This window comes from Macaca mulatta, chromosome 7, assembly GCF_049350105.2.
Source record: "Macaca mulatta isolate MMU2019108-1 chromosome 7, T2T-MMU8v2.0, whole genome shotgun sequence".
NCBI lineage: Eukaryota > Metazoa > Chordata > Mammalia > Primates > Cercopithecidae > Macaca > Macaca mulatta.
In genome coordinates this window covers 18,917,046-18,941,335 of record NC_133412.1, presented here as the reverse complement: position 1 = coordinate 18,941,335, position 24,290 = coordinate 18,917,046, and the positions used below count along the sequence as shown (strand labels likewise).

At 54.1% G+C, this 24,290-nt stretch overlaps 1 protein-coding gene across 1 annotated transcript; it reads right to left on the bottom strand.

The window, feature by feature from the left end:
* Nucleotides 1-793: 793 nt before the first annotated feature.
* On the bottom strand, nt 794-24,085 carry TYRO3 (TYRO3 protein tyrosine kinase). Its single transcript, XM_015141989.3, has 19 exons — nt 23,726-24,085; nt 21,821-22,004; nt 21,491-21,591; nt 20,425-20,595; nt 18,893-18,979; nt 18,021-18,136; nt 15,653-15,830; nt 14,839-14,984; nt 14,177-14,321; nt 12,749-12,878; nt 12,559-12,659; nt 12,195-12,290; nt 11,778-11,858; nt 11,208-11,300; nt 10,359-10,480; nt 9,813-9,922; nt 9,466-9,625; nt 9,118-9,254; nt 794-2,246 (listed from the first exon to the last, which is right to left on the bottom strand). Exons 1-19 carry the CDS (start codon nt 23,847-23,849, stop codon nt 1,856-1,858), a joined length of 2,673 nt encoding a protein of 890 aa, XP_014997475.2. The 5' UTR covers nt 23,850-24,085; the 3' UTR covers nt 794-1,855.
* Between the last annotated feature and the right edge of the window lie 205 nt (nt 24,086-24,290).

Here is a 24,290-nt window from a genome sequence, read left to right as displayed (position 1 = left end):
ACAAACAGGAAATCACCTTAATCCCATCATTTAAACATAACAGCTGTTAACATTTTGATGCCGGGCGCGGTGGCTCAAGCCTGTAATCCCAGCACTTTGGGAGGCCGAGGCGGGCGGATCACAAGGTCAGGAGATCGAGACCACAGTGAAACCCCGTCTCTACTAAAAATACAAAAAATTAGCCGGGCGCGGTGGCGGGCGCCTGTAGTCCCAGCTACTCAGGAGGCTGAGGCAGGAGAATGGCGTGAACCCGGGAGGCGGAGCTTGCAGTGAGCCGAGATCGCGCCACTGCACTCCAGCCTGGGCAACAGCGTGAGACTCCGTCTCAAAAAAAAAAAAACAAAACAAAAAAAAAAAACAAAAAAAAAAAAAAAAACAAAAAAAAAAAAAAACATTTTGGCATATGTCTTTCTAGACTTTTCTCTATGTAAAAATGTTTCATCTTTGTGATCTCAAAAAAAGTAAACATTTAAGAGACAAAGCTGGGGCCAGGTGTGGTGGCTCAGGCCTGTAATCAGCACTTTGGGAGGCCAACACAGCCAGATCACTTGAAGTCATGAGTTTGAGACCAGCCTGGCCAACATGGCGAAACCCCATCTCTACTAAAAATACAAAAATTACCTGGGTATGGTAGTGCGCCCCTATAATCCCAGCTACTCAGGCACAAGAATCACTTGAACCCAGGAAGCAGAGGTTGCAGTGAGCCAATATCACGCCATGTACTCCAGCCTGGGCAACACAGTGAGACTGTCTCAAAAAAAAAAAGAAAAAAAAAAAAAAGAGAGACAAAACCTTAGGTCTTTAGTCTTCAATTTTATTTCTGTTTTAAACAGCAACCAACAGCTTGGAAGTGTCCCTAACAGCTAGGACCCGCCCCATGCATTCCAGAGGCTCCCCCACCAAGGCTGTGGTCCAGGTTCCAGAAACTCCCCCTCATCAGGCCTGATTTCTCTCTGGAGACTTGGGACAGAAGAGGCTGTCCAGTTAGAGGGGAAGTTGGCACTAAAGGTCACCGTTTAGAAGGGTTGGGCTCAGACACAGCTGCCTTTGTTAGTCTTAGGATATTTTGAGATTTGGTAGTGTGCTCAGATTGTGGGTATGGAGAGGGGTTCCTGAACTCCTCTCTGGCCTCACTCGCTCCTGGGCAAGCCTCACAGCATCCCTTCCTCTTGCCGGCTCGGCACACTGCCTTTGGAAGAAGGGCACCTGATAGCCTGGGCACTCCAGCATGCCTTTGTGTGACCCGGTCAGCTGCAGGGAGGCATGCTCCCCTCAACTTCTCCTGGCCAAGGCAGGGTGCAGAATCAAAAAGATGGTGAAGATTCAAACCTGAGATACCAACCCCTTACCAACCCACACCTAAAAGGGAATATTACAAGGACATCTCTTTGTGACTTGGAGAGGCAAACCTGGGTATTTAAACCCCAAGTGTGGTAATAGCTGGGCCACCAGGCTGGAGGCAGTTGAATGCATGCACTTAAGCAGCAGGGGCAGCTCAGCGGGAGGGTAGGGCCCACAGGGCTGGACCTGCCCTCCCTCCACTGCCATCCACACCCATGGTAACCATGGAAACATAACCACCCCACTCCTGCCAGCTGCCTGGGTTCAGACAACCAGGACCGGCCCACTTCCATCAAGCCAAGGCCTAAACTGATGCCAGGCTGGCCACAGAGTGGTTGCAGGAAGAACTGGGATTGGGTGATTTGGTGAGTCCGGGCTTCCCAGAACAGCTTGGGAGCACTACCACAGGAGCCTCCACACCTTGCTGTCTGGGCTGGGGTCAGACGGGGCTTAGTCAGCCAGCACAGTGGCCAGCAGAGCCGGCCAAATGGCCCCAATGCCCTCTGCCTGTGGGCTAACAGCTACTGTGCGGCAGTAGCCCTTGCTGCAGCAGCAGAAGCCTCTGTGTCTCATTGAGAGGACTCTCTGGCTGGTGCTCTGCCTGCCCTGGCTGCTCAGCCAGCCCTCCGGGGGTGAGGATGTACCGATAGTCACTGGGAGTGCCACCTACTGCCCCCATGTCACTGCCATCCCCAGCCCCACTGTAGGGCTGATCCCTGCCACGCAGCTCCAGGCTGCCTCCCGCGGTGGGCTCCTCGGCTCTCTCGATGTTGATGTATAAGGGGTCCTGGCTGGCGGATAGCACAGACAGCTGGCCCAAGATGTTCTCCAGTTCCATTCGCAGACAAGTAAAGCTCGGGCGCTGCTTGGGGTCAGCACTCCAGCACTGGTACATGAGATCATACCTGGGGTGGAGAAGCGTGAGATAAGGCAGGAGCCCTTCCCTCAAAAGCAGGGGCCTCTTCATCATATGGCACTAGGGATTTTAAAAATGTTATTCCCTAGTGGGACACAGCGGCTCACATCTGTAATCTCAATACTTTGGGAGGCTGAAGGGGAGTAGTATTTGAGCCCAGGACTTCGAGACCAGCCTGGGCAATATGGCAAAACCCCATCTCTACAATAATACAAAAATTAGCCAGGCTTGGTAGACACGCCTGTAGTTCCAGCTACTCAGAAGGCTGAAGTGGGATCACTTGAGCCCAGGAGGTCAAGGCTGCAGTGAGCCATGATCCCACCACTGCATTCCAGCCTGGGTCACAGAGCAAGACTCTGCCTCAAAAATAAATAAATAGGCCGGGCGCGGTGGCTCATACCTGTAATCCCAGCACTTTGGGAGGCCGAGACGGGTGGATCACGAGGTCAGGAGATCGAGACCATCCTGGCCAACATGGGGAAACCCTGTCTCTACTAAAAATAAAAATAATTAGCTGGGCGTGGTGGCGGAAGCCTGTAGTCCCAGCTACGTGGGAGGCTAAGGCAGGAGAATGGCGTGAACCCGGGAGGCGGAGCTTGCAGTGAGCAGAAATCGCGCCACTGCACTCTAGCCTGGGTGACAGAGCGAGACTATGTCTCAAAAAAAATAAAAATAAGGCCGGGCGCAGTGGCTCAAGCCTGTAATCCCAGCACTTTGGGAGGCCGAGACGGGCGGATCACGAGGTCAGATCGAGACCATCCTGGCTAACACAGTGAAACGCCATCTCTACTAAAAAATACAAAAAACTAGCCGGGCGAGGTGGCGGGCGCCTGTGGTCCCAGCTACTCGGGAGGCTGAGGCAGGAGAATGGCGTAAACCCGGGAGGCAGAGCTTGCAGTGAGCTGAGATCCGGCCACTGCACTCCAGCCTGGGCGACAGAGCCAGACTCAGTCTCAAAAAACAAACAAACAAACAAAAAAAAATACAAAAAACTAGCCGGGCGAGGCGGCGGGCTCCTGTAGTCCCAGCTACTCGGGAGGCTGAGGCAGGAGAATGGCCTAAACCCGGGAGGCGGAGCTTGCAGTGAACTGAGATCCGGCCACTGCACTCCAGCCTGGGCGACAGAGCAAGACTCTGTCTCAAAAAAAATAAAAATAAAAATAATAAATAATAAATAAATAAATAAATAAAATAAAAATAAATAAATAAATAAATAGACTGGGCATGGTGGCTCATACCTATAATCCCAGTACTTTGAGAGGTCGAGGCGGGTGGATCACCTGAGGTCAGGAGTTCTAGATCAGCCTGGCCAACGTGGCAAAACCCCTACTCTACTAAAAATACAAAAATTAGCTTGGTGTGGTGGCTTGTGCCTGTAATCCCAGCTAGTTGGGAGGCTGAGGCAGGAAAGTTGCTCAAACCCGGGAGGCGGAGATTGCAGTGACCTGAGATCGTGCCACTGCACTCTAGCCTGGGTGACAGAGGGAGACTCTGTTTCAAAAAATAAATAAATAAAACTTGTTTTTAAATTATTATTATTATTATAGCTCAATGCAGCTTCAAACTCCTGGGCTCAAGGGATGTTCCCACTTCAGCTTCCCAAGTAGCTAGGACCACAGGTACTGGCCACCACACCCAGCTAATTTTTTGTTGTCATTTGTTTGTTTATAGAGATGGGGGTCTCATTATGTTGCCTAGGCTGGTCTTGAACTCATGGGTTCAAGTGGTCCTCCCACCTTGGCCTCCCAAAGTGCTGGGGTTATAGGCGTGAACCACTGCACTGGGCCATTTTTTTTTTTTTTTGAGACGGAGTCTTGCTCTGTCGCCCAGGCTGGGGTGCAGTGGCCGGATCTCAGCTCACTGCAAGCTCCACCTCCCGGGTTTACGCCATTCTCCTGCCTCAGCCTCCCGAGTAGCTGGGACTACAGGCGCCCGCCACCTCGCCCGGCTAGTTTTTTGTATTTTTTAGTAGAGATGGGGTTTCACCGTGTTAGCCAGGATGGTCTCGATCTCCTGACCTCGTGATCCACCCGTCTCGGCCTCCCAAAGTGCTGGGATTACAGGCTTGAGCCACCGCGCCCGGCCTTTTTTTTTTTTTTTTGAGAGGGAGTCTCGCTCTGTTGCCCAGGCTAGAGTGCAGTGTTATGATCTCGGCTCACTGAAACCTCTGCCTCCGGGGTTCCACTGATTCTCCTGCCTCAGACTCCCGAGTAGCTGGGACTACAGGTGCCCGCCACCACACCTGGCTAATTTTTGTATTTTTAGTAGAGACGAGGTTTCAGCATATTGGCCAGGCTGGTCTGGAACTCCTGACCTTGTGATCCGCCTGCCTCGGCCTCCCAAAGTGCTGGGATTACAGGCATGAGCCACCGCGCCCGGCCACACTGGGCCATTTAAAAAATACACTGTGGCCAGGTGCAGTGGCTCACGCCTGTAATCTCAACACTTGGGAGGCCAAGGTGGGTAGATCACCTGAGGTCAGGAGTTCGAACCCAGCCTGACCAACATGGAGAAACCCCGTCTCTACTAAAAATGCAAAAAAAATTAGCCCAGCATGGTGGCACACGCCTGTAATCCCAGCTACTCAGGAGGCTGAGCAGGAGAATCACTTGAACCCGGGACGCAGAGGTTGCAGTGAGCCGAGATCACGCCATTGTACTCCAGCCTGGGCAACAAGAGTGAAATTCCATCTCAAAATAAACAAACAAATTAAATAAATAAATAAATAAATATTTGTAGAGATGGAGTCTTGCTGTGTTGTTCAGGCTGGTCTCAAACTCCTGGCCTCAAGTCATCCTCCCACTACAGCTTCCTGAGTAGCTGGGATTACAGGCACATCCTGGCTTATTATTTAATTCTCACAACAACCCTATGAAAGCAATGATCAGATAGAGATCATTTCCACATTTACAAATGTGGAAACATGCACAAAGAGGTTAAGAACCGTGACTAAAGTCACACATGTGGAAAGTGACAGAGCTGTGATTTGAAGCTAGGGGGGTTGGCTCCAAAGTCCCTCCTATGCTGAGTGGGCAGTACCTACTCAGTAAATCCTCACTGTACAGCCGGACACAGTGGTATGCACCTGTAGTCCCAGCTACTCAGGAGGCTGAGACTGAAGGATCCCTTGACCCCAGGAGTTCAAGACCAGTCTGGGCAACACAGCAAGACCATGTCTCTATTTAAAAAATATTAATTAATAAGCAAGGTATGGTGGTAAGTACCTGTAATCCCAGCTACTATGGAGGCTGGGCAGAAGATCTCTTGAACCCAGGGGTTTGAGGCTACAGTGAGCTGTGATTGCACTACTGCACTCCAGCCTGGCTGTCAGAGTGAGACCCTTTCTCTTATTAAAAAAAAAGTAAAAATCCGCCAGGCGTGGTGGCTCATGCCTGTAATCCCAGCACTTTGGGAGGCCGAGGTGGGCAGATCACTTGAGGTCAGGAGTTCCAGCCCAGCCTGGCAAACATGGTGAAATCCTATCTCTACTAAAAAATACAAAAATTGGCTGAGTGTGGTGGCGCACACCTGTAATCCCAGCACTTTGGGAGGCCGAGGTGGGTGGATCACCTGAGGTCAGAAGTTCAAGACCAGCATGACCAACATGAAGAAATCCCATCTCTACTAAAAATACAAAATTAGCCGGGCAGGGTGGCACATGCCTGTAATCCCAGCTACTCTGGAGGCTGAGGCATGATAATCGCTTGGACCCAGGAGGTAGAGGCTGTAGTGAGCCAAGATCGCGCCATTGCACTCCAGCCTGGGCGACAAGAGCAAAACTCCGTCTCAAAAAAAAAAAAAAAGTCCTCACTGTTCATATACAACCTTTGAGTATCTGGAAAAAGCTTCCAGCTCTCTTCTCAATGGGAATGTTTTGTTTTGTTCGAGATGGAGTTTTGCTCTTGTTGCCCAGGCTGGAGTGCAATGGCGTGATCTCAGCTCACCGGAACCTCTGCCTCCCGGGTTCAAGCAATTCTCCTGCCCCAGCTTCCAGAGCAGCTGGCATTACAGACACATGCCACCATGCCTGGCTAATTTTGTATTTTTAATAGAGGTAGAGTTTCTCTATGTTGGTAAAGCTGGTCTCGAACTCCCGACCTCAGGTGATCCACCCGCCTCAGCCTCCCAAAGTGCTGGGATTACAGGCATGAACCACCATGCAGGCCAGGAAGGCTTTTTTACATACAACTTCAGGAACCTTATAAATTCCCTGAAGCCTATCACTCAGGGTGCCCAAGGAATGCCTCAGGCCGAGGTGGAAAAATAACAAACCAAAAAAGCTAATGGGAAGAGACTGAGACCAAGTCCAGTGAAAGCAAATGCCTGACTCTCTTGCCTATGCCCACGACAAGAGCCCCAAGTACTGCCTCACACACCAGCACACCCAGCAGGGGCCCCCATTAATGGCAGTAATCATGCCAGACACTGAGCAGGTCGTGGGAACGGGAATGGTCTGGGGCCTTGGGTACATGGCCAGACTGGGACACATTCTCAAGGCTGTGCTAGGAGCCAACTGGCGCCTGTCCACCAGGCTGCCTGGGTGAGGCCAGTGCCCGCCCACTCTCCATTGACAGCATGACAGCACCAGCTCCAGCTGGGGAGGAGGCTGCACTGGGGTCTGGTCACCACTGCCCATCAGAGCTTCTACAGCTCCAGATTAGAACTGAGGCAGGCTGCAGCCACAGGGAGACGTGAGCTTCCTGCCCCTTGCCATACCCTGAGTTCTGCTGAATGAACAGGAGGGCCAGGGCCTGGCTTGTGTACTCAAGATTTCCCTCTGAAGTGCAGATGAGTCAGTCACCCACAGCCTGGGCTCAGGGCACTTCAAACCCACTGTCAAAGGGAAGGATCCCACCATGAGGCTGAGCCTTCCTGTGCCTGTCCATGACCTCGGCCCTCTGGAAGTCCAATCCCAGAGCAAGAAATGGAGCAGATTCTTTCTCTGGTCACAGTGGCTCCCACTCCCACTGGGGCTCATGAAAGTTCCTCTGGGCTGGGTTTGGTGGCTCACACCTGTAATCCCAGCATTTGGGGAGGCCAAGGCAGGTGGATCCCTTGAGCCCAGGAGCTCAAGACCAGCTTGACAAATATGGCAGAGCCCTGTCTCTACAAAAATACAAAAATTAGCCAGGTTTGGTGGCACATGCCTGTAGTCCCAGCTACTTGGAAGGCTGGGGAAGGAGGATCACTTGAGCCCAGGAGGTTGAGGCTACAGTAAGCAGAGATTATGCCACTGCACTCCAGCCTGGGTGACAGAGCGAGACCCTGTCTCAAAAACAAAACGAAAAATACTCACAAAATGTCGTCTGAAGGCCTAGGGAGCCCTTGGCTTGGATGGAGTGGGAGTGTAAGGGCCGGGCGCGGTGGCTCACACCTGTAATCCCAGCACTTTGGGAGGCCGAGGCGGGCGGATCACGAGGTCAGGAGATCAAGACCATCCTGGCTAACATGGTGAAACTCTGTCTCTACTAAAAATACAAAAAACTAGCCGGGCGAGGTGGCGGGAGCCTGTAGTCCCAGCTACTCGGGAGGCTGAGGCAGGAGAATGGCGTGAACCCGGGAGGCAGAGCTTGCAGTGAGCCAAGATCGTGCCACTGCACTCCAGCCTGGGCGACAGAGCCAGACTCCGAAAAAAAAAAAAAAAAAAGATAGAGTGGGAGTGTAAGACTAGAACAGACAAATCACAGTTGCTGTCACAAAGAGTTAAGAGTACATACTCTAAAACCACAGGGATCTAGGTTCAAATTCCAACTCATTCACTTAATAGCTCCGTGACGTTGGCCATGTTACTTAATCTCTCTAATCCTATTTTCTCATCTACAAAGTGGGGATAAATAATAGTCTTTTCTTCATAAGGTCAGAGGAAGATTACCTGAAAGAATGCCTAAATGCCCAGCTAATGTCAGTAACACTTCCCATTATCTTGTCACAGGGGTTTGTTATCACTCCAGCAAAGTAGGTGGTATCATTGCCTGCCCGGTCCCGAGGGCTTTGGGCTTGCAGAAAGAAGAGGAGACAGTTCCCTTATTCCCAGGACCTCAGTTCTTTATCTTAGATTCCCAAGAGACCTCAGCCTAGGAAGTTTTCTTTTTTTTTTTTTTTTTTTTTTTTTTTTTTTGTGAGACAGAGTCTCTCTCTGTCACCCAGGCTGGAGTGCAGTGGCCAGATCTCAGCTCACTGCAAGCTCCGCCTCCCCGGTTCACGCCATTCTCCTGCCTCAGCCTCCCGAGTAGCTGGGACTACAGGCGCCCGCCACCTCGCCCGGCTAGTTTTTTGTATTTTTTTAGTAGAGACGGGGTTTCACCATGTTAGCCAGGATGGTCTCGATCTCCTGACCTCATGATCCGCCTGTCTCGGCCTCCCAAAGTGCTGGGATTACAGGCTTGAGCCACCGCGCCCGGCCAAGTTTTCTTAGACTAGCTGGGGTCTCCAGGACAAAGGTTGTATTCACTGGGGTAGAACAAATAAAATAAAATAAATAAAAATTTTTTTAAAAAAAAAGGAATTATGGGTGGGAAGATGGCAGGGAAACCTCCCACACTGTTACTCAGCACTGTGCCTTCTGTTCTGCTCTTGGGGTTCCTGGTTCTCCCTACAAACTGGAGAAAAGAGACTGATAGACAAAGGCTAAAGCAAGAAATCTGGGATGGGAAGGGGGAAAGAAAGAAAACAAGGACGTGGTAGATGAACAGTGAGTATGAGGTGGAGTGCAGTCTTCCAACTACAAGGATGTTTCTATAAAAAAACAAAGGTCCAGTTGAGGCTCTTAGTTCCCACTGGGCCAGCAGCTGTGGTGGCAGCTACCAGCCAAAACTCCAGATTCCCCTTTCCTTCCAGAGCCCCCTTCCCGGGATACTTACACGTCCTCCATACACTCCGGAGGCTGTTTCAGGCGGTTCCCGCCAATGAGGTAGTTGTAAATCTCAGCGTTTTCGATGCCAGCGTATGGCGTCTGCCCACGTGTCATGATCTCCCACATGGTCACCCCGAACGCCCACTGGGACAGAATCGAGGTTGGGGGAGAAGCTGTCACTAGGTGTCCTGAGTCAGACAGAGAGCCATGGCTCTGGGACAAGCACAGCCTGGAGCTCAGGGCCTCATCATCAGGCAACCAAACCCCAGAAAGCAGACTTGGCTAGGCCCTTAAGGATCCCAAAGGTCTGTTCTCACACTAGTCCCCACCAAGCTTCACGGGCCACCCTGCTCACCACGTCACTGTGCACAGTATACAGGTTGTCAGCCAGGCTCTCCAGGGCCAGCCACTTGACAGGCAATTTGGAGGCACAGCCTTGACGATAGTAGTCCCCACTGTAGATCTTCCGGGAGAGTCCAAAGTCAGCCACACACACTGTCATGTCCTCTGCCAGCCTACAAGGAGCGTTGAGGGAGGGAGTGAGCCTTCTGCCATGCCCACAGCCCTACAAGAGCCAAGACATCTTTGCTCCCAAGCTACCGCCATGCATAGCAGATACCGTCCCAGGCAGGAGCCGACCATTAGCTAGCTCCTCTTGCACCTGCTGCTGTCTCCCACCCTCGAGTCCTCCAGAATTCGTACATGCAATTCCGAGCGGCCAGGTCTCGGTGGATGAAGTTCCGAGAGCTCAGGTACTCCATGCCGCAGGCAATGTCCACCATGAACCGGATCAGGGTCTGGAGGGGTAGGTTCTAGTGGACAGACAGGCCAAGCTCAGGCTTAACCTGCCCACCCAGCTGGGGCAGGATGGATGGGGGTCCCTGGCCAGAAAGCCTGAAGGCTGTCCCCAGAATCACTGGAAGGAAGGAAAGGGATGGAGGGCCTTCCCAAGACAAGGAAGCTTCGGCTAGCCTAAGAGGAAGTCTGGAAGCCAAGACTCCCCACCCTGGGGCTCCACAAGTCCCTCCCCCTAGAAAGGGTCCTTGCCCAGCCTATATTTCTCAGCAGGGTTTTGTGAGAGAAAAGAAAGCCTGCTAGATTAAAGGGATTCAAACTCAGACCCCTCCTACTCCCACCCAGCTCCATCAGTCCTACCCAGCAAGCCCCTCTCTGCCAGGGTCGCTATGCCTTTCCAGGCCCTGTGTTCCCACCCGTTTCCTCCTGGCCATCCCCACACCAGGTACTCACAAAGGGGTTCTCCCCAATCCGGGAGGCGAGCAGGAAGGCGTGCAGGTCCCCATGCTTCATGAAAGGCAAGATGACCATGGGGATGGGGAGACGGCCTTTAGCCCTGCTCCGGAGGCTCACCCCTGGGACAAGGGAGAGTCAGGAGCTGAGCATAGTAGGGTCAAGGGGCAGTTCACGTGTCTGCATAAGTCCCCGCCTGCTGGGTCCCATCTCCAGCTCTGGATCTGCTGTTTATTTTTTCATAGGCTCCACACTGGTCTGGGGACTACCCAGGAGGGACTCTGGCTGCTCCCATATCCCTGGAGCATCTTCTGTCCCCTTCCTTTCCTTCTCTGTCCATACAAGCAGTTTTTGTATTTTCTGAAACAGTATCTTGCTCTGTCATCTATGCTGGAGTGCAGTGGCACAATCGCAGCTCACTGCAGCCTCAATGTTCTGGGCTCAAATGATCCTCCCACCTCAGCCTCCCAGGTAGATGGACAAAGTGCATACCACCACACCTAGCTAATTTTTGTACGTGTGTGTATTTTTTTGTTGTTTTAATAGAGGTGGGTTGTTGCTATACTGCCCAGGCTAGTCTCAAACCCCTGGCCTCAAGCAATTTTTCCACCTCAGCCTCCCGAAGTGCTGGGGTTACAGGCATGAGCCACCACACCCGGCCACACAGTCTTCATGTGCGGACCTTTGGCACTCCTCACCTCAGATTTCTGCCAGGACCCTCCTTGCTATTTTGCCATCTATTTACTTACCAGATGAGTCCAAACGTCTCTCCTACAGGCTGCCCTCTCATGTTGGTAGAGCATATTTTTAGCCCTATTCTCTGTCTGCCTCCCCCAAAAAGGGGCTCACCAACAAGTTTGGCCACGTGTGGATGGTCAAACTCCTTCATGCAAGCTGCTTCCCTGAGGAACTCTTCAATGTCGCTTGAGGCAATGATGTCAGCTAGGAGAAAGGGATGGGGAAGGAGGGAATAAAACAAGATGTGTCCCTAGCTTTGACCCAGGCCTCCTAGGTCTTGTCCTTCAGATGTCCTAGGCTTCCCAGCGAGCCCAGGAAACAGCCCAGCCATGAGCAGGAGAAACCCCCAAGGAGTGGTGCTATTCAATAACTTCTCTACTTGCTAATGCCTTCCCTTCCTTTTGGTTTGGGAGCCCAGCAGGTCAACCAACCACAGCTGTAATCACCCAAGAGAGGACTCAGAGGACAGTCACTGCCGATGGCACAGAGCAATGGCTGGGCATAAATAAGTGTGTTTGGGTTTATGCTTGTGAATTATTCGTGCTGTAAAGACAGCATCCCAGTTAGTGTTGCCCAGCTCTTCTTGGAAAATCTAGGGGCAAAGCAGAGCCTGCTTCAGGGTCAGTCGCCCCTCTTACCCTTCCAAATGATGCCCTCAGGCCACAACTATCCCCCACTCACCTTTCAGCATCTTCACAGCCACTTTCACAAAGGAGCCATCCTCCTGCTTCAGCTGGGCCTCCCGCACTGAACCAAACTCTCCTAGGAACCAGTCCAAGTGAGGGAGTCTCCTTGGCTCTCTGCTCCCTGCCATCTTCCCTCCCAAGTGACCCTCCATGGGGACACAGTCAGCAGACTCTGGGGCCACTGGAGAAGGCACCCTTGCCAGTAGCCAAAGCAAGAGCATGCTGGGAGCAGCTCCTCAGCCCTCCCTGTCCCCAGCCACCATTCCCCCCAAACATCCCACACTCAGGAGTCTACAAGCATATCTTGTTTACAGGAGCCAACCTAAACCCACACCCTCAAAGTGACAGGGGTGACCGAACACCTCCAGCTACAGCAAACCAGCCATGCCCATCCCCGCCCAGCCCCACATACCTTTGCCCAACATCCGGCCCAGGGTGAACTGCTGCTCTGGGATGAGCACATCCTCCAGTTTTTCCTTTAGTTCATCGCTGATACCCAAGCTGTCCACTGTGGGGAAAGGGTTTGTGGGAAAGAGGGGTCTCTGATTCCTGAGCCAAAACCCAGCCTGCTTTTTATACCCCAGACTCTGCCCTCAGAGCACAGAGATGAGCTTAGGTCTCCCACGGCTGGGGTGGTAAACTTCACACAGGCAGGTCTGTGTGCCTGGTGCTCACTGATGTTCACACATATCAGTCGAATTAATAATTTGGTAAAATAATGCAGATAGGGGCACACAACAACCCATTTGTCCGTCCCACGATTGCCCACCACTCACATGTGGCCTCGATGCGCTCGGGCCTTTCTCGATTGAAGGACCGGGCTGCCCGGAAGTGAACGGCTGGCTCTCCCCGGGCCATGACACTGTCAAAGGCTTGCCTAAAGGAAAATCCAGGATTTGGGATCAGCTCCAAGGTCTTTCATCACCATCACCACCTGCCTCTCCCTCCACATCCCCATCCCCTTACCCAAACCGCGTCTCTTTCCGTCTCTTTCGAAGCAGGATGAGGGCCAGGGCAGCAGCCGTAACCAGGGCCGTTAGCACACCAAGGACCACAGGTACCCAGGATGTGCGGCTGTGAGGAGGGCCCTGCTGGCCTGTGGGAGGGAGGCGCAGTGGCATGAGCTAGGAGGACACCATGGGGTCCCTTCAGAACTTTCCCAGGATGGCCATCCAGCTGGGTCAAGGGGCTCCTCTAGGTCAATAAAGGGTCCTGAGGGAAAGGGGCTCCAGAGGAAGGCCCAAGAGTCCTTCCTACCTGGTCAGAGACAGGCCCTGGCTGTTGTGACCTAGAGTGTGACCATGGATTTCTATGCCAGTTCTGGGGCACAGAGAGGAGAATGAGATATAGTTTATTTGAGACAGAGTCTTGTTCTGTTGCCCAGGTCAGAGCGCAGTTACAGCTCACTGCAGCCTCAGCCTCCAGGCTCAAGCAATCCTTCCACTTCAGCCTCCCAAGTAGCTGGGACTACAGGTGTGCAACATCACACCTGGCTAATTTTTAAATTTTTTTGGTAGAGATAAAGTCTCACTTTGCTGCCCAGGGTGATCTCGAACTCCTGGACTCAAGCAATCCTCCCACCTCAGCCTCCCAAAGTTGTGGGATTACAGGTGTGAACCACCACTCCCGGCCTTATTTGTTTTTTTTTTTTTTTTTGAGACAGAGTCTTGCTCTGTCACCCAGGCTGGAGTGCAGTGATGCAATCTCAGCTCACTGCAAGCTCCGCCTCCCGGGTTCACGCCATTCTCCTGCCTCAGCCTCCCGAGTAGCTGGGACTACAGGCGCCCGCCACCATGCCGGCTAATTATTTTGCATTTTTGGTAGAGATGGGGTTTCACCGTGTTAGCCAGGATGGTCTCGATCTCCTGACCTCATGATCCACCCGCCTCAGCCTTCCAAAGTGCTGGGATTACAGGTGTGAGCCACCACACCCGGCCCTATTTGTTTAGAGACAACAGGCTCACTCTGTTGCACAGGCTAGAGTGCAGTAGTGCAATCATAGCTCACTGCAGCCTTGAACACTTGGGTTCAAGCAATCCTTCTGCCTCAGTCTCTGGAGTGGCTGGGCCTACAGGCATATGCCACCACACCAGGCTAATCGTTTTTTTTTTTATTTTTTTTTTGTAGAGACAGAGTCTTGCTATGTTGCCAGAGTTGGTCTCAAACTGCTGGCCTCAAGCGATCCTTCGACCTCCCAAAATGCTGGGATTACAGGAATGAGCCACCATGCCCAGTCAAGATACAGTTTAAATACCAGCCCTGGCCTCAACTTCTTCACTTGGTCTGTGGGCCTGCTAGGAGGGGAGATGCTACTAGGCTCCTCCCACCAGTCTAGGTTGCCCTTGAAAACCTTGATCCCCTGAGCCTCTGCCCCTCTCCCTCTACAAGCCTCACCTGCAGGGTCATGAGAAGAGACCACCAGTGGCTGACTCCAGGGTCCACAGCCAACTGCATTGGAGACGCACACACGTACGATCAAGTCCTTTTGGGGATCCCAGCCTGTCAAATTGGCCCTGGTCCCCTCCACTGTCAGTTCATCCTGCAGCCAGGAAAAGCCCCCACCCCATAGTGAGCCTGACCAGAAGGCCTCCAGCTGGGGCCTGAGGGCAGAAAAAGGTCCAGCTGGGAACATGGGAGTATAGGGGCACTGTGGGTTCAGGGGCTGTGGGAACACAACCGTCTGGGAGTAATCACATTCCTGCTCCAGGCTGCAGGGGCCTCTCCAGAACACAAACAAGGCTCAGTCCCGGAATGCACAGGTGGGGGATGGGAGCAACTGAGCTGGGGACAAAGCCTTATCTGTGCCCTCCCCCAGCTCGAGCAGGAATGTGCTTCCTGCTTTATTTACAAAGTGCACACAGGATGCTATCCTAACAGGAGACATAATCCTTTGAGAAGTGGAGTTTGCAGAGGTGGTGAGGAGGAGAGGATTCCCTGGGAGAGTGGGAGACCCAGGCCCACCAAAGACAACCATTTTGAAATTCTTAAAGGCCTTAGAACCCGGAAGGCTGATACTCCAGGAGAGTGAAGAGAGGGAAGGGTTCTGTCTCTCTTACCTGGGTTCCATTGTCTTGAACCCAGGACAGTTTATAGGGTCCCAGGGGGCCTTCCAAAGGGCCCTCAGGGATCACTTCTTCCCACTCCAAGATGAGGCCTGAATCTGTGCGGATAGCATGGAGGTTTTGGGGAGCGCTGGCTGGGGCTGTAGCCAAAGAGAGAAGATTGCTCAGACCCCTGCCCTTCCCGTCATCGTAATCCCATGCAGACCTTTGGAACCAACTCCCAAGAACTAAACAGCTCTGAGAGGCACGACTGGGGAAGGGTTCACCTCCCAGCTCTGATTGCTCTCACCCACTGTGCTGGGGGCGGGGTAAGCAATGGGCAGGACAGGCAGCACCCCAGCTCGGCAGTGTTGCTCTTCATCACCATGGTTACTGCCTCTCTGCCTCATCCCTCGCCACTCCCCTCTCACAGCTATGCCAGCCTCCCTGCAATTGCCAGAGAACTCTAAGCAAGTTCGTGTCATAGGGTCTTTGCACTTGCTGTGCCTTCTTCCGGCAGTGATTTTCCCCCAGATATTTACATGACTCCTTCTTTATCCTTCAGACCCGAATCAGACCTTTTTGCGGGGGGGTTCCTTAACCATCCGTGGGCACTCTTCATCAACCACATTATCTGATCTTTTCTGGTTTGCTTATCTGTTCCACCCACAGTAACTATTTACAAGGTGGTATGTAGTGATATGCAGTAAATGTCTACCAAATGATGCCTGAATCTCCATCTCCACCAGCACCATTCAGAACTCGAGCCAACACGGCCCCCTTCCCGGCTCCAGCCCTGCCCACCCCCTCTGCTCTATGCATCCCTTACCTAGACCCTTGGTCTGAAAGGGCACCCAGTCAGCATAGGGAGAGGGCCCCAAGGCATTGGCACAGCGCACCCTAAGGCTGTAGTTGGTGGCAGGAACCAGGTCCCGGAGCAGACAGGTAAAGGGGGGCACAGGGACCACAACAGCCAGGACTTCCCAGCCTCCTGGGGCCTGTGTCACCTACAGAAAAGCAGAAAAGGAATGATGTAGGGGAGAGCCTGTGCAAGATGGAAGATGGAGTGGATATAGTTACGGGTGCTTGAATGAATGCTTCCTCTATCAGCAAACACTTGCAACCCACACCCTCCCATCCACCCCCACCCCAATACACCAGGTTCCACACCTTCATGCCTTTGCAAATGCTGTTCCTTTCACTTGGAATGACCTGCTCTTCCTAGCAAAGGCCTACTCATCCTGTAAGACTCAGTGCAAATATCACTTTCTTGGTGAAAGCCTTTCTCAACCACTCCAGAAAACTCGTCTTGTCCTTTTGTAGTTGGCGCGAAACTCTTAGGGTATACTTACCACTTACTGTGCCTGCTTACCTGCCACTCCAAAGTTCGAGTTTCTGAAGCTCAGAGAAAACTGGGAGCTTAGGGCACTATGAACCAGCCCCTCATCTTACATTTTGGGGTCCCAGGGCAAGAGTACAAAGAGATCCACGTACTATATGTCTAAATATTTAAACATTATAAATCAGCTAACCAACTATTAAATAGTTTCTATCTTAATATTTTGACCAATAAACCTTCAAAACAACCTGGGAGATCAGGTTTGCATTTGTAATTCTCTAAATCCCTGGAGTCCCGAGTCAGAATGAGGCAGCACTGGAAGAGCTGGCCCGAAGCCAAGGTCTGCACCATGAGGGGCCTCATGTGCACAGGCGTGGACAATGCTGACTGCATATCCAAGCTCCATTCCCATCCCCCTCACGAATGGCTGCCCCTTGGGCTTAGAGGTGCTCATATCATACTGTGGTCCATCCTTGGGAAGATGGAGCAGGGAAGAGGCCCACACAGACCCCGGAAGCAGACTCAGGACCATCAGGGCAAGAGATCCTGAATATCTAGAGTATAGTGTGGCAGTGAGGGGGACCTTGCCATCTGGATGGCCATATCCTCTTGGCCCTGCAGGCTCTTTGCACGGGGAAAGGGGTGTGGCCAAAGGAGGGCCAGAGTAGGATCCTCTTTTTTTTTTTTTTTTTTTTTTTAGAGAGAGGATCTTGCCCTGTCACTCAGGCTGGAGTGCAGTGGCATGATCTTGGCTCACCGCAGCCTTGAATTCTCAGGCTCAAGTCATCCTCCCACTCTAGCCTCCTGAATAGTTAGGGGTACAGGTGCATGCCACTGTGCCTGGATAATTTTTGTATTTTTCGTGGAGAAAGGGTTTTGCCATGTTGCCCAGTTTGGTCGTGAAGTCCCAGGCTCAAGCAATCCTCCTGCCTCCGCCTCCCAAAGTGCTGGGATTACAGGCATGAGCCACTGAGCCCAACCTCAGTAGGGTTCTCTAAATGGTGGAGCCCAGAGCAGGGGCCCCTCCTGCCCAGGGAAACTGCCCAGAACAGTTTTGGAAGGTACTCATTAAGTGGCTTTTGAGTAAACGGATGAAAATGAGCAAGCCTGCATTGCCTCGTGTTTTTAGTATCACCTTACCCAGTTTTTCTACTCTCCAAGGTGTAGGGCCCCTTCTGGTCATCTTGTTCTCTTTGGCTTGAATGGGGGTTGGGGGGTAAGGCGGAGCATGACAGTGTGAGTATCAGCAAAGGTTTGAGCTTTCACCTAAGTAAGAAAAACTTGGCTGGGTGTGCTGGTTCACGCCTGTAATACCAGCATTTGGGAGGCTGAGGCCGGCAGATAGCATGAAGTCAGGCGTTTGAGATCAGCCTGGCTAACATGGTGAACTACTAGTCTCCACTAAAAAAAAAAAAGATTAGCTGGGCATGGTGGTGCACGATTGTAATCCTAGCTACTGGGGAGGCTGAGGCAGGAGAATCACTTGAACCCAGGAGGTGGAGGTTGCAGTGAGCCGAGATGGCGCCATTGCACTCCAGCCTGGCCAACAGTGAGACCCTGTGTCTAAAAAAAAAAAAAAAAAAAGAAGGAAAGAAAAACCTTCCAGGTACCCCAAATCTGTTCTAGTGATCTGCTTTTCAACCTGAAGAATGCATGAATTTGAGCCAATCTGCAGTCACTTAGTTGCCAGAGCACCCCATGATAAGAGACAGTGGCCTGTGCTCTTCCTGCTAAGGAGCAGCACCTGGAAAGAGCTGCAGACCAAGCCCCTAAGAGCTGACTAGTGAGTGTGATACCCCTGTCAACAAAGTGCTGGCCAGGCAGCCAGAACAAGCATGGCCCAGCCCGGAGAGCCTACCTGAACTGTACAGGACTGTAGCAGGGCTCGGCCATCAGCACCTGGCATCCAGGCCACACTAGCGTTGCTGCTGGAAAGCTTTGTCACGGTGACGTTGAAGGGGGCTGCAGGCAGTGCTGTGGACGGGGACTCAGAATCAGTGCCCAGTAGGAATACGAATGGAGGGAGCAGGAGGCATGGGAGTCAAGCCTTGAGTCTCTCTGAGGGTCCAGGGCATCCCCAACCTAAAGACAGCTACTCAGCACTCCCAGGATCACAGTAGTACACAAATAAGCAACCAGTAGGGCACAGCTGCTCACACCTGGGAGAGCGCCTGGGCTGTGGAGAGAGGTTGCCGCTCCCTGCAATGAAGGACCTGTGTGACTGAGGAATAAGATGAGAGGGTATGTGGGGGCGGCACCTCAGGCTTGGGAGATACAAGGGAGAGACAGGCAGCTGCCCCTGCAGCCACAGCCTGGCTCCTGCAGACACCCTGTCCCTCCCCCTCTCTCTGTGCACCAGCCCTTCGGGTCTCCTCCATCCGGTGCTAGGCTGCTTTCCCCACCCCCATCCCCTCAAAGGGAGGGGCAGAAACAAGGCTGGGCATGGGCCTTGACCATCTCCTGCTGCTTCCCTCCCTCCTTCCCTCCCTCCCAAGGACTCTGCTTCGTGATGGGAAATCTGCTGTGACGTCAGGATTCTATTCTCATCTCAGCCACGCAGGGTCTCAGGTGCTCCCACTAGGAATGGGAGCTATGCCAATTAACCCCTCGCTCCCTAGATCCCAGCAGGACCACAAGGGGAGCTGGAACACAGAACAATTCTAACTGCAGGACAGCTTGCCGGGAATGCCCCTGGCCTCATCCACCCTTCCTCCCTGCCAGCCCTCCTACCTTGAAGGTGAACAGTGGCTGTGCGAGAAGAGGCCAGGCCTTTTAGGTTGTGAGCTTCACAGGAAAACATGGTGCTCTGGGTCACCCCTGGGGCCAGAAAACCTCAGTCAGCTCCCCAAGCAGCAACCCCTACTCAGTGCATGATTGGGAAAGGGGAATACTCAGGCTCTGGTCGGAACACCCTTAAAGCCCTCCTGCCAAAGGAAGGGGCTGGGCAGTGAGGCACGGTGAAATGAACAGGGACACTGGAGTCTGGTGAGCCTGGAGGGGCTCTGTTTTCTCATCTCTCAAATGGGAGAATTGTGGGAATCAGGTCATGTGTGTCAAGTGCACGAATAAGCCCTTAGGAAACGTTATACCACCCTCCCACCTCCATCCCATCGCCCACACACAGCTCGAGTTGCCTCCCTTTTCTGGTCGCTCTTTTATTACGCATACCAGAGTGAGCCCTTCTGTTTGCTCTGTGCCCCCTCGGGGTTGTTATTTGCAGACTCTCTGCCTTGCAATAGTTCTCAGCTCTTTATGCACGTGTCTTGTCTCCCCAATTATACTCAGTTCTTTGGCTTCTATTTCCTTTGTATTCCCGCTGTCCCCTGTGGTGCCTAGCACAGTGTGGTGTGGAGTAGGAGTTCAGTGAGTGCTTATTATCAGGCTGCCTGCCTGAGGGTCCCAACCACGCACACCTGGAAGGAAGCGAACCCAGCCTCCTCTCTAATCTGTTCCAATCCGCGCCTCCTGAAACAGGACCTGCACTTGCTTCCAGAGGTCTCATAGTCCACCTCTTCTCAAGATTCAAACTGCTGGGGAACCCAGCTCAGCGCCCATTTCCCTGGCACCTTCCAGCACATGAGACCAAGCTCAGAGTCCCATTTTTTTGCCCAGTTCAAGCCCCAACCAGAAACAGTATACTTTGTTTCACGAATAAGCAAGTCTTACAAGCATGTGAGGGTATTGCCCAAGAAACTTGGGGCCCAGGTGGGTGTGCAGGTGTGACTGTGCAGACGTATGGACAGACACAGTTGTTTGGGAAAACGTCTGGAGGTTTCCCAGAAAGTGCCATTAGGGGAGGAGGCTTTGTGCTAACCTCCCCTTACCCCTTCTCTCTCCCTCCTCTCCCCTCTCTGCAGCCTGAGAGTCTTGTCTTCTCAGTGTCTGCCAGATACTCCTCCCTAGCTCTGCGTGGGCTGGTTTCTGGCTCCTTCCCTTGGGAGGGGCGGGGGATGGGTGCCCCTGGTCTCACACAATTCATCTCGGAGGGCCAGCTGTGCATGGCCTGGACTGCTGCGAACCAAAGAAGGTGGCCCCACACCCTCCTTAAGCACACAAAGCAGGATCGCCACTAATCAGCCCACCCAGCCAGCCTAGCACACCTGACTAATGAGCTTAGTAATGGTGCAGCTCACGTCCCCAGACACTGGGGCTTGCTCTGGACACTCACAACCGCAAGCTCAGTGGCTGAAACTCTGCCAGCTTCAGTGCCCTCCAGGACCCAGCTCCTTCTCCACTCCAAGCCCCCTTCTGAGGCTGCTCACCTGTTACATTTAAAACAGATGGAGAGGGAGCGGGTCCCCCGATCTTCGTAGTTCCTCTCCACCAGACAATGGTAACAGGTTCAGGGGGACCCACAGCCTCGCAAGACAGTTGGAAAGGGGCATTGGGTGGCACTGCCAGATCTTTTGGCTCCACTGTGAAAAATGGCACACCTAGGAGAGAAGGGGAGTGAGGAGTGAGCCTTGCCACCTCTTGGCTTCCTACTGTACAAATCACAAGTGTGTTTACATCTGAAGTCCTCCACGCAGAAGGTTCCCACAGGCCCCTAACGATTAGGTCAACAGCAGAACAGGCGTCTAGCTTGAGAGGTGGGCGGTGCCCTTCTTTTTCAGGCTCCTTAGGAATTTTTTTTTTTTTTGAGATTGGTGGTCGGGAGGTCCCTCTATGTTGCCCAGGCTGGCCTGGAACTCCTGGGGGCTCAAGTGATCCTCTCGCCTTAGCCTCCAGGGTAGCTGGGACTACAGGCGCACACCACCATGCCTGGCACCTTAGACACATCTTTCATGCTGCCCCCTTAGGCATGGCAGATTTGGACAGCTCTTCTTGCAGTAAGAGGAGACTGGGGGTGGAGAGCTGGGGGAGGGGCATAAAACTCAGGGGAGTGGGTGGGAGCTTTAGCAGAGTTCTGCTGCCAGGCCCCAGCTCCCATTCAGAGCCCTTTGTTACTTTCTTAGTCACTTTGTTTTCCTGGGCTGAACAGCTCTGAGCTCCCGCAGCTGCAGAGCCTTCCTCCCCTCCCCCTGCTGGCCAGGCCACTTGGCAGAACAGGGTCCAGTCCCAGATGGGTGCTTGAAGCTTGTTGTTCAAGCAACGGAAACAGACTGCACCCCACAATTGTGGGTCCCAGTTGGTCCCTTGGTTGTCAGATACCCAACTCCAACTGGTAGGGTCTTCTGATGTCTGGAGTGGGCCTAGAGCCTGGACAACAAGGCCCTACAGAGCAGTGGGGCAGCCCTGCTTCTACTGAGTTCTCCGCTTCAGAGGTATAGCCACCAGCAGACGGCACGTACTCCAGGCCAACATGCCCATATGGCTCTGCCTCCTCACCTTCTACCGTGAGCCACACTGGCTGGGAGATCTCGGTTTCGCCCCCATCCTCCACCTGGCACCAGTACCGGCCGGCATCAGAGCGCTCCGCTGACTTCAGGCTGTGGAAACAGGATACCAGGCTTGCTTCCCAGGGTCAAGGGGGGCAGCTCTGCTGGGCAAACTTGATGAGTTCAGCCTGCCCCCACTTCTGGAAGGTCCCACAGGGAGCCAAATAAAAAAACCACAGACCTCTGGGCATCAGGAGAGGGCCCCAGCTCCAAATCCCCCAGGAAAGAGCATAGCCTGCCCCCTGGCTGGCAGCCCACACCTTCCCCCACAGGCCTGCACCTGAGGAAGCCGATCCAGTGCTGCTCGCTGACTGGGATGTACAACTGGTCCAAGTTCTGGACCACAGCCCCATCCTTCACCCACTGGATGTCAGGCTCCTCCATCCCCTCCACACTGCAGTTGAGCTTCACCGGCTGCCCCTGAGACACTGTCAGCTTCACTGGGGCTCCCATGAGCTTCAGACCTGAGGGGTGGGAAGGAACATGTGTCAGCCTTGAGAGGGACTCTGTCTCTGTAAACAGTTCTCATTCTCTTCTAGAAGGTAGCCTCTGTGTCAGACAGAGGGCTCCTTCTCAGTCAAAGTCAAGGAAGCAGAGGTAGGACAGTGCGGGAGGGAAGGTTGCTGGACTTGGGCAAGGGGAGGGGGCATGACAAGCTCTCCAATTTCCCTCCGGCTCTAAGGACCTATTCCCCATGTCCTCCTTCTGAGTCCAGACAGCAAAAGGAAGGTAGGCTGGGCTGAAATGACGGGAGTTACCCTACTGGGGCGGGCACTGCTCTAGGAATGACTGCTGCACCCAACTAGTGCAACAGGCTGCCAGCTCTCCACCCAAGGTGTCAGCCCAGACCCTGAATTTCTGCCAGCACCCTCTGCACCCAACCTTACCAAATGGAGCAGGGCTGAAGAAGGAAAGGAGGGGGTGCTCCCCTGAAGTGGAGAACATATGGCTGCAAAACCACGTCAGATCAAACACATGGCAGCCTTCCTGGCAGTCATCCGCTCTATTAATACCTGAATGTGGGCAGGGGCGAGTGCTAGGAAGGTGGGAGGCAGAAGGGAGGGCTGGGGCCCTGAGCAGGGAGCCTAAGACCCCTGGGCCACTCTTTGGAACTTACGCGCACGCGCGCACATACACACACACACACACACACACACACACACACACACACACACACACGGCACCTCTCTTGGCCTCCTGACATGTTTTTAAGCAGAGAGAGGGGCAGGTCAGGTATCCGCATAACTGAAATCCAGCCCTGCTTCTCACCCTTCTGTGTGTGACTCTAGGCAAAGTCGTTGGCTCCCTGAGCATCAGGTCCACACCTTTCAGCTTCTAAATACTCATCAACCCGGTTGGTTCCCTTCCCTTCCCTGAGAGGCTGATATGGCAGGGAATGCTGTGTCAAGAGAAGATGCCAGCGGGTGGCCTCTGTCCTGGTCTGTGGCTCTTCCCTGCTCCCTTCACCCTCTCGGGACTAGTCACAGGATGGGGGCCAGCCTCCCACTCCCTATATGCCCAGCAGTACCCGAGGTGCGGGGTGGGAACTTGGAGAGCACCGTGCTGCATGGAACGCTCTTGTCACCAGCAAATGCCTCAGTGGCTATGTGGGAACACAAGACTAACCCCTCCCAAAGACCAGCAACCTGGCACCAGCCCATCCTCTCCAAGGTTGTGCTTTCAGGAAGCTCTGAGGGCACAGAACTCGAGTGTGCCCATTTGTTTTTTGTGACTGGGTACCCTCACAACCTCTGTACCTAAATGGTATCAGAGTGGCCTTTGGGTGCTCAGCCCCGGCCCGTGTGGTTTCAGAGGCGGACCTTCGCGTGCGGGGCAGACAGAATGGGGTCCCCAGTACTGGGAAGAAGGGAGCTAACAGCTGGGAACATCCAGGCGGGAAAATGCGGTCCCAAACACTCCCCGCTGACCACACAGCCCACACCCCGCTCCCTTCTCTTCCACCCCGCCAGAAGAGCCCAGAGCGCCAGAAAGTTGGGGGTGGGGGCCCAGCCGGAGATCTGGCGGCGAGCACTCCGCAGCGCGCCCTGCCCCGGCCCCGAGCCTCGGCCTTCGACTCCGGACCCCCACCCCGACTCCGGCCCGCCAGACCCGCCCCGGGCTCGGACCCCCGGCCGCGCCCCTCCGCAGCCCCCAGCTTCCCGCCGCCTCCCGGGGGAGCCCCTACCTGCGGCGGCGGACTCCGGGAGCAGCAGAGAAGCCAGAGCCGCCAGCAACAGCCCCAGCCGCGGTGGCGGCGGCAGCAGCAGCGGCGGGAGCCCGGGTCGCCCCATGCTCCGCCTCAGCGCCATCGGCGGCGACGCCGCACCATGCCGGGCCCGGCCCGCGAGCGAGGAGGGAGGAGGGCGGGGAGGAGGAGGTGGGTAGAGAGCGGGAGGGAGGAGGGCTGCGGGAGGGGCTGGGGCCGCCCGTGGGGCGGTGCTGAGGCGACCGCCTCCGAGACCCGCGGCCGCCTCCGGCCGCGGTCGCCGCCGTCAGCAGCGCGGGGTCCCCGGGGCCGCTCCCGGGCCACCGCGCTCCTTCCACTGCCGTCGCCGCCGTCGCCGCCGCTGATTCATGTTCTTCTCGGAGCCGCCGCCTCCTCCCGGCCCGCCCGCAGCCCGAGCTCGCACCGCCCCCCCGCGGAGCCCCGGCGGCCGGTTCAGAGCGCAACCCCGGCCAGCGCCGCAGACGCCCGCGGCCCCGCCGGCACCCCGGCCCCGGCCGCCTGCTGGCCGAACCTGAGGATCCGG